The following is a 9,722-nucleotide window of genomic DNA, read 5'->3' as shown; positions in this document are numbered from 1 at the left end:
TTCCACTGAATCTTTCAAAATCTTCCTGTTTTAATAAAACTGTTTTCTGCAATAAGCCCAAACCTGGTCCAAACAACCAAAGCCAGTGGATATAAAAGAATGAACATTTTTAAACCACTTTCTGAAAACGTCACACAGATGTGTGATCAAAGCCACCTGTACACACACACTCATGGCTCAGTTAATTGTACCACAAATTAAAATAAACAACTTTCAAAAATTTGTGAAAATTGGACCACTTGACCATAAAGTACAGTAAACAGATTTTTAACACTGCAATGTAAAAGTGTGGAAGAGTGAAAAACAAAAACAAATCAGTAAATTTTATGCATATCACACTGATTTATGGTAGCTATAGACAAGAGTGATTAAAGCTATTGCTGGTAAACATTTATCAGATGGTGCTTTTTATTGCAGCTGTCTGTACTCGGGCTGACAAACTAATAAACACATCTTAGCTCAATCATCCAGATAAGTAAATCTCCAATCTGGACGTTTCTGTGGGATCAAGGAACTCACCTCACAGCCCATTGTTCCTTCAGTGGTGCAAGTTTCAGTCATTGTGCAAATGTACATTTAAATCCAAAACTAAAATAAAAAACAAAAAAATTTGGTCCAATTTTAATTTTTTTATCCTGCTGCTGTGGCACACTGATCTCCCTTGTGGGATCAATATTTATCTATAAGCGTCTAGCTAGCTGGCTGATGCACAAAAGTACTTAATCTGGGTAATGATACTGATAGAAGGGATCAAATTAACTATTAGGTATAAAGCTAACAGCAACAATTTTAGGAAACTCCTTTCTGTTTCACATTCTGCAAAGAACACTTTTGCTTTAGCATTATCGTGTGAGCTACGGTTTTAATTTCACCGTGGTCCAATAATGATTACTTCTACAAAGCAAATTTAGATCTTCTTAACTATTTTGTACTGACATTGCGTAGTTTACTGCCTCTTCTCCCGTGTGCATGTGTGTGAGAGATTGCATAAAACCTTTTCCCTCAATTGCAAGTTCCTTCATGTGCCCTTTGCTCCTTGGCTGAATATATAAAGGTGCTTCAGAGTGAGGAAAACGTGCTCTTGTTCTCTCTCTGCATTCATATAGAGTCTAGACCATGGCCAACAGACATTATCTATTTTTTATTGGATTACTGATTTCCATTTCGGTGCAGTGGACTTCGTGTGCTAACAGTAAGAATTTGCTACATTTTGTTCATGAGAGCTTCTTCAGAAACTAAGAATATTACTTTCAATTTGCAACACAATTTCAAGCTTAAAGAAAAGACAGTAACAGACATGCAATGCATATTCGGTGTTGCAAAAACTGACTATTATGCAGTTTATTCATTAAAAAAAAACACAGAAACACATTTAAATGGCTCTAACCACCTTCACATTTATTTTGTCTCGCTTATAGAGGATGAGCTCGAACCGTTCTACTGGAACAATAAAGGAAGGAATGCTATTCACGCAGCCCTAAATAAACCACGTAATTCACACCAAGCCAAGAATGCCATCCTCTTCCTAGGAGATGGTAAGTCTAAGAAAGAAATTTTCCTACCATTTATGAAGTTTCTTTAAACTATCAAGTATTTCCTCTTGTACCTCAGTTCATTTATTCAGCTGAAAGACATTTTGAGTCTCTCCATCACTGTGGTGTAACTCACCAAAACATAATAAGGTCTTTTAAAGCCCCAGATTTTGGTACCACAAAAATCATGGTAGGAGATGAACACTGACACATGATCATCTGCTCGGAAAGCCAGGCATAACAAAGTGAAGTGAGGCTCTGCAAAGCCCACAGTGCATGTGGGGTTGCAATATTTGCTCTTGTATCCTTAATCGGGCTAATACCAAAAAAGGGTAAATCGGAAACAGTTTGAAGTCATCTACCATGTCTGGACGTTCAACAGAAATTAATAACAGGTTAGTTCAGTTTGCTTCATTAATTCCATTTAACCAAAACCAAAAGCAGGCGAAATATTTTCCGCTATTGTAAAACAACAGAAACGAATTTCTTTATTCCGTTGTGGAAATATAGCCTTACATGAAATCATACATTTGCTGCTATTTAATCTCTGACCCAACATCACTGTTTAGCAGCTTCTCTGTACAAATGACAAATTTATATCTTGATTATGATTTTATGAGCTTCGACTTTTGCCATCACTGATGCTGTCTTCAGCACATTTAAAGTTTTATCAATATTTATGATTGATAAGTAATATGTAACAGCTCAATAAATGACGTGTTTGTGAGAATACATAGGAAAGTTCTTTTAGTTAATGACCTATTGGTGACACATTAGAAGAGTTTAAGGTTTATATCTGATGACCAGAATGTCCTTTACCAAGTTTCACTAGCTGTTTTATTAGCTGGACCTAATGAGTTCAAAGAGCACAGTGTACTCTCTTGGCTGATGTTATCTACTCACGTGTGATTCCTCCTACTTCCAGGTATGGGTATGCCAACAGTGACTGCTGCCCGGATCCTCAAAGGCCAGTTGGAAGGAGTAAGTGGGGAGGAGTCCAGTCTAGCTATGGATTCTTTCCCCCACCTGGCCCTTTCTAAGGTCAGAACACTATGAGCAACACACTCCGTAGACTTGCATCCTTAACTGTATCGCACATACTTTTATGGTTCTAAATCTTACTGATAAAAACAACAACCAGAAAGCAAGATTCAGAGGTGTGGACTCGAGTCACATGACTTGGACTCGAGTCAGACTCGAGTCATTAATTTTATGACTTTAGACTTGACTTGAAAAAATGTTCTAAGACTTGTGATTTGACTTGGACTTTTACACTAATGACCTGGGACTTGAATTGGACTTGAACTAGTTTACTTGAAAATACTTGATATTTCACCCCAAATATAAAATTTAACATGCATACTATATTATATTATATAGAAAGTGTGCACCATTAATTCAATTCATTCATTCATTTATTCAAACCACACTCCGTACGTATGTGTGCGTGAGCTGTAGCACAGCCAATCAAATTAACCAGATTTTTTTTTAAAAAGAAAAAAAAACGCTCAAAAATGCTGCAAGGAGTTATTTTTTCAGGTACATAAACTATGAAGTAGTCAACAAAAAACCGAAATGCAATATGCAAAACATCCAAGTAGAGAATCACAGACAGAGATGGAACAACTTCCAACTTTCTCCGACGGTTGAAGTTGCATAAAGAACGGTAGGTGGTGCTTCTCTTTTGCTACGATGAGATAGCTGACTTCATCTAACTAGCAAATGTTTTCCAGGCTACGTTGGTGATACAGTTTTTTTTTAATGTGTATGATATTTTTGTCATGTGATTTTAAAGCCGGTCCTACAAGTGCATCTAAGAATAACATGCAGCTTATCTCAGAACTGTCGGTGAAAATTATTCTTGGAGCTAAGTTTAATTGAGCTGCATTTTAAAGAGGTGCAATTTCACAATTTGTGTATATTTTCTAAGTTCACTATTTCGTCATGTGTTGAGAAAAACACAGATTTAAAAATTACATGGTCTAATATTTACATTTAGCATAACTGCAACATTCTTTTTTCGTTTTTTTTTAAAGACTCGAAAGGACTTGAAATTCAAAGTTTCAGACTTGTGACTTTACTCGGACTTTTACACCAGTGACTTGAGACTCGACTCTGACTTGCCTGACATTACTTGAGACTTGAGACTTGACTTGAGGATAAAGACTTGAGACTTACTTGAGACTTGCAAAACAATGACTTGGTCCCACCTCTGGCAAGATTACAAACAACAGCTTCAGTGTCACTTGGCATTGATTCTGCAAGTATGTGCTGGAAGGGTGGAACGCCACTGTTTCAAAAGATAAACTATAAAAGCAGACTTAAGTTTGTGTTCAATGTGAGCCAAAATGAGTGACTGAGCCCATGTATTGAGCAGAAGGGTCTTCACAAAGGTCAAAGTTGTTTTCCCACAGACCTCTATGGTAACTAGTGCCATCTGGTGGCCTTCATATAGAATTCATGGTTAAGGTACTTCATTGGCTTAATTTTTCCTAAAAACTGTCTATGGCCGTAGCACAAAATATATATATTTGCCATATTCATCAAATCATCCAATGATTCGGATGGGGGTAACATGATCCTGCAAGTGGTCACTCTAATTAGAATAAAAACATTTCATAGATAAAGGTCATCACTCACAACAGCTATTAATTTGCAGTGAAATTCCTCCAAAGCAAAGTCATGCCTTTAATGTAAGGGTCAAGGTTTCAGGTTTTGCCCTTTCACTAGCAGGATACATGTTACCAGCCTAACAAAGACAGGCTTTTTTATCTGTGTTATAAGTCAGGTGACATAACTTTTGTGAATAATCTAGGACACTTAATTTATGAATGTTCAGTGTTTTAATTTTCTTGATGTCAATGACAGAATCAGCATTTTCTTTGACAGTGAGCGTGAATATTGGTTAACATGCAATATGTGTGATTGCTTCGGATGCCTGCAGACGTACAACGTGGATCGGCAGATGCCAGACAGTGCTGGCACAGCAACAGCGTACCAGTGTGGTGTGAAAGCCAACTATGGCACTCTGGGGGTCAGTGCTGCCACTCCAAGGTACGACTGCCAGGCTTCCCATGGAAATGAAGTCATATCTGTTCTTCACCGTGCCAAGGCTGCAGGTAGACCCACATCCACAAAGCTTTGACTACTTTAAGGCACATGAAAATGATGCTACAAAGCAATAAAATCTTAAAAGTCGAACGTGTACAAGAGAAATAACCTATATACATTTATTGTTCAGTGTACAGCATTAGCTTACTAACTGGACAACTATTCAACTACTATAAATAAAACAATTTTACATCTAAACAGGCGTGTTTTCTGTAGCATACCTCACATCAAGTGTATATATCTAAATATATCTAAATCTAAAAAATAAATGTGTCCTGCATTTTCAAACAAAATTTGTTAACCTCCAGGAGCCTAATCAGTTCAAGTTCTCCAAGTATAACTCAGCAAATATGTTAACGCTATGAAAAATCTGGTCCTTGTTTCAGGGAAATCAGTTGGCATTGTCACCACAACCAGAGTTCAACATGCTTCTCCTGCTGCAGCCTACGCTCACGTTGCCAGCCGGGACTGGTATTCTGATGCTGATCTCCCAAATGAGGCAGTCAAGAATGAGTGCCGTGACATTGCTTACCAGCTGGTTTACAACACAGAGATAAATGTAAGACTTAATCAAAACGGGCAGGCAAATGAACAGTGCACTCACACAAATGATGAATAGAAAAAAAATCAAGGTACCTCTAGACTGAATAAACCAGATAAGGTCTTTTAGATAAGTCATTAAATTTTACCAAAAGCAGATTCCTCGACAATTTTGTAAAACATGGATGACAGCGAACCTAAGAAACCACTTTCTAATCCAAACCTCAGAAGTACTCGGTGAATAAATCCTCATACACTAAATGTGTTTTTTTTTTAAAGTATTTTACATGTACAAAAATCAAAAGGGGAATATATTTCTTTCTGCAGGTTATCCTTGGTGGAGGTCGTACCTATATGTTTCCCACAACAGTGGAAGACCCAGAGTATTTAAATAAGACAGGAGTCCGAAAGGACGGGAAAAATCTGGTCGATGAATGGCTAAAGAACAAACCGGTAAACAGTGCCTTCATCAAGTGTGCTCATCAGTTTTTAGTTTGAACATGTATCGTGATTTTCATCACTAAGCTTTTTTTTTTAAAAAACAAACATTTTCCACGTTTGTCATTGTTCCCCACCGACAGAATGCTAAATATGTTTGGAACAAGGCTGACTTTGATGCTATCAATCCTGCAACGACAGACTTCCTGATGGGTAAGAACTCTGAGGTGCATCATTTACAACTGCGTCATACAGAGAAGAAAAACACAAGACCTTAAGTACTCTAGACCCAATAAAAAACCTTAGATTTTTAAACAGTGACATTTCGCTAAATTCTGCTGAACTCATTTGTCAGTGTTTTTAAGGAATTTATCAAGTTTGTGCCATTTTATTTATTTATTTATTACATATAAAGATTATATATACTATATGTAATATGGCAGATGTAACAGGGGAAAACTGAAGCCTGCAAATTCTTTCTTTTAAGGTCTGTTTGAGCCCAAAGACTGCCGGTACGAGCTGGATCGTGACCCCTCCATGGACCCATCCCTTACAGAGATGACAGAGAAAGCTATCAAGATCCTCAGCAAGAACCCCAAAGGATTTTTCCTCTTTGTGGAAGATAAGTATAGTATATTCACCAAAGAAAGAAATCAGGAATATTAATCAAAACAACAAATCATGGTTGACCTTTTAATGTGAATGTCCGATTGGCAACAACAGACAGAATAAAAACTGTGGCATATTTTCATGTTATTCTCATATTGTGACAATGGCAAAATCAATATCAGTATCAGCCTGCACCAGAGATATGTGGAGGGTCGGCTGAGTGCTGATTAATCTTGATTGCAGGCAGAAGTAAAACCAGTGTTCATTTATTTATTTATTTATTTGCCAAGTCCACCTTTACTTTTGATGACAGATTTGCTTCTTTGGCACATAGAAGATTGTGAAAAAAATATTGTCTGTGTTTCTTTACAGATGTTTCATTCTTATGTATTTATTTTTAGATGAACTGTTCTGCTCTTCTTCTCTTTAAAACTTGAAAAAAAGGCTGGTTCATATTAGAAGCTCTTCTCACTGACAGTTTTTTTTCTTCTCATTCATCTCTTGCTTCAGGCGTGTGCATTAATACGACTTTCCCCACACAAGTTTACGATGATGCAACATTGACATCATCATTGTCCATTTCCATCTTTTACACATGGCACTGTGTCCAACAAGTGAAATGTGGTCTAATATGACTATGAAGGAGCAGTTACTAACACAATGGTTTCCACAGATAATCCTATTATTAATTTCATGCCATTTTCCATAACTGGAACTCACTTTTGCTGCAATACCATTGGCCAAACTAATATTTGTTGTGCTGGTCACAGTTGTAGCATTATGTCGCATTAAGGCTGTACTTTGGGACGCCTACGTTTTCACTGCAATCTCAAACTTTGCAAGAGACGTACTACTACAGATGCTTATTTATCAGTGACTTTCTTCTGAACTTCAAGGGGGAGAATCGACCACGGTCACCATGCAACAATGGCCAAAAAGGCACTCCATGAAGCTGTACAGTTTGACCGAGCAATCGAGCGAACGGCTGACCTCGTCAGTGACCTGGACACTCTGACTATAGTCACTGCAGACCACTCTCATGTTTTTGCTTTTGGAGGTTATTCTCCAAGAGGAAACCCTGTTCTAGGTAAAATGCACTTTTGGAAGAAGCTTTAGCATTAACAAGTCAGCCTCATCTTATGTTCTGAGTGGTAATTTGCCCTTGTGATATACAGGGATCGCTGATACCAAGGCTACTGACAACAAACACTTCACCACTGCTGTGTATGGGAATGGACCAGGATACGAGATTGCCAATGGAAGTCGCCCGGATGTGAATGAATCAATTTCAAGTAAGTGACACTGAGCATCTTTTTATGGAATCCAAATCAATGCAATAGCTCCATCTTGTGGTGTAACAGTAAACCAACTGCACTGCCACAAAACACTCAATCTAGCTTTTCACTGTCACCTCACAAACGTTCAGCAATGGAGTTTCATTGAATGGACAATACAGCTTCTTGTGTATATATACACCATTCTTTCAGGTTGTTTTTTTGACGGTACAGCATTTGAAATAAGGGCTATAAACAGCAGATGATTTAGAAAAAATTCTGTACAGTACTTTCATAGGAGTGTTGAATTGTAAAGACTACTTATGAATCATTACTAAGTGTCAGAAAGTAAGGATTACGATAATGAAACAGGTTAGTGTCTTCATCTGCTTTCATCACGGGGCGACTGTGGCTCAGGAGTTTGGGACGCTCATCTGTAACCGGAAAGTTGCCGGTTCGATCCCCGGGCTCTCTGTCCTGGTCACTGTGTCCTTGGGCAAGACACTTTACCCTACCTCTGTTGGCCAGATACGCGATATGACAGCCTGCTTCTGTCAGTCTGCCCCAGGGCAGCTGTGGCTACAATTGTAGCTTTCCTCCACCAGTGTGTGAGAGTGAATGAATAGTGGAATCAGAGTGGAATGCTTTTCTTTCCAAGCACCTTAGACTACGATGACCGGATGGCTGAGAACCTTCACAGACAATAGTGGAATTGTAAAGCGCTATATAAATGCAATCCATTATCAATACAGCTAATGTCATCAGTACAATGCGTTTTAGTTTAGTAAGCCAACTGTTGGCTTTTTTTGTCAACACTGATCTAACTAAAGCTATGCAGCTAATACTGAAGTCTTCTCTCTTGTTTCCCTTCAGCGGACAACAACTACGTCCAGCAGACTGCTGTCCCTCTTGATTCAGAGACCCACGGCATAGAGGATGTAGCCATTTTTGCCAAAGGTCCCATGTCACATCTTTTTGATGGAGTCCAGGAACAGAGCTACATTGCTCATGTGATGGCTTATGCTTTATGCATAGAACCCTACGTGGACTGCCAATTACCTGAAGGCAGCCATGCTGTAGCAAGCCACCCTAGCCTGCTGCTTCTTCTGATTAGCCTCCTTCTACTTCCTTTCTACTCTATCTGAGATGACATGATATCTATCCCTGGAAAATCGGTGCTATCTGAGAATTTGGATGAGGAATAAATTATTGTTTTCGCTCTACTGTGTGTAATTTAAAAGTGATGCAGTAGTTTTAGACAGCGGTGTTGTTTTATGTAATTTCCAAGTGTTGACACAACTTTGCAGTGAAAACCATTTCTGTTAGTATTGCATAGAGCAATGTTTTAATGCTGTGTTAAGCTCCTGTAAATAAAATCATGTTTGTAATTATATTGGAGATGTACTGAATAAACAAGAGATTTCATATTGACAAATATTGGAGTTACTGTCAAGCACTGCATTACATACAGCCATACTTTGGCTGTATGTAATAATGTGATTCTTTTAGAATTTTTTGTTGTCATGTGTTTTATGTGAGGTTTCCTTATTTGTTTACAACCCAATAACACACTTCAGAATTTAGTTTTGGATACATTATCAATTTCAATATAAACCCCTATTCGCTATTAGAGTTTACTGGTTCGTGAAAGTATCAGAATCTTTCTCTGCAGTATCCAGGAGTTGATCGAAATTTTCCCCACTACCATGTGCTAGTAGTATCATCAGCAGAAAATACGCATTTTAAATTCATAAATACCTCCCATAAATCATTTATATTCAACAGAAAAAAATATTAGTTGTAAATACATAAACATAATAAATAAATAAATAAATAAATATAGAACTAAGGCAGTCTCCGTCCCTATCCTACTTAAGTAGCCTATTTGAACCTCTTGCAAATTGCCAAATGTATCTTGTAAAGGGATATTAATATTCAGCTTTGCCTTGTGCGCCTTCCTTGATATTAGACTGCATGTGTATTTTTGAGTGGCTTAATGATTCTGAAGTACCATTTCATGTAAGCATTTGTTGCATTATAATGAGTTAATTAGCAGTGTGTGTTCGAGCATTTGAGTTTTATGTGACTCCGTCTATTAATTAAAAGTTTTGAAGCTAAAATAAAATACAGCAGTGGAATAGAAACGCTGTGACCTACAAAGACATCAGTAGTTTTTCAGGCAAAGACTTTGTGCCTTGCTTTAAATGAATCTATCACC

At 37.7% G+C, this 9,722-nt stretch overlaps 1 protein-coding gene across 1 annotated transcript; it reads left to right on the top strand.

Moving 5' to 3' along the window:
* The first annotated feature begins 180 nt into the window (after positions 1–180).
* Positions 181–8,828, top strand: LOC146653169 (intestinal-type alkaline phosphatase-like). Its single transcript, XM_085381784.1, has 11 exons — positions 181–1,192; positions 1,419–1,535; positions 2,458–2,573; positions 4,477–4,651; positions 5,030–5,202; positions 5,511–5,636; positions 5,765–5,834; positions 6,109–6,247; positions 7,127–7,317; positions 7,406–7,522; positions 8,378–8,828. The coding sequence occupies exons 1-11, from the start codon at positions 1,117–1,119 to the stop codon at positions 8,647–8,649; spliced, it is 1,572 nt and encodes a 523-aa protein (XP_085237910.1). The 5' UTR covers positions 181–1,116; the 3' UTR covers positions 8,650–8,828.
* The last annotated feature ends 894 nt before the right edge of the window (positions 8,829–9,722 follow it).

This window comes from Rhamphochromis longiceps, linkage group LG15 (genome assembly GCF_057381845.1).
Source record: "Rhamphochromis longiceps isolate RC_006_pf linkage group LG15, R_longiceps_female_GT1.1, whole genome shotgun sequence".
In the NCBI taxonomy this organism is placed as follows: Eukaryota; Metazoa; Chordata; class Actinopteri; order Cichliformes; family Cichlidae; genus Rhamphochromis; species Rhamphochromis longiceps.
This window is presented reverse-complemented; position numbering and strand designations above follow the sequence as displayed.

Coding starts and splice junctions, on each gene's coding strand:
- LOC146653169 (XM_085381784.1), top strand. CDS start 1,117: ATGGCCAACAGACATTATCTATTTTTTATTGGATTACTGATTTCCATT. Junction 1,193..1,418: donor GTGGACTTCGTGTGCTAACA/GTAAGAATTTGC, acceptor TCTCGCTTATAG/AGGATGAGCTCGAACCGTTC. Junction 7,318..7,405: donor AAGAGGAAACCCTGTTCTAG/GTAAAATGCACT, acceptor TGTGATATACAG/GGATCGCTGATACCAAGGCT.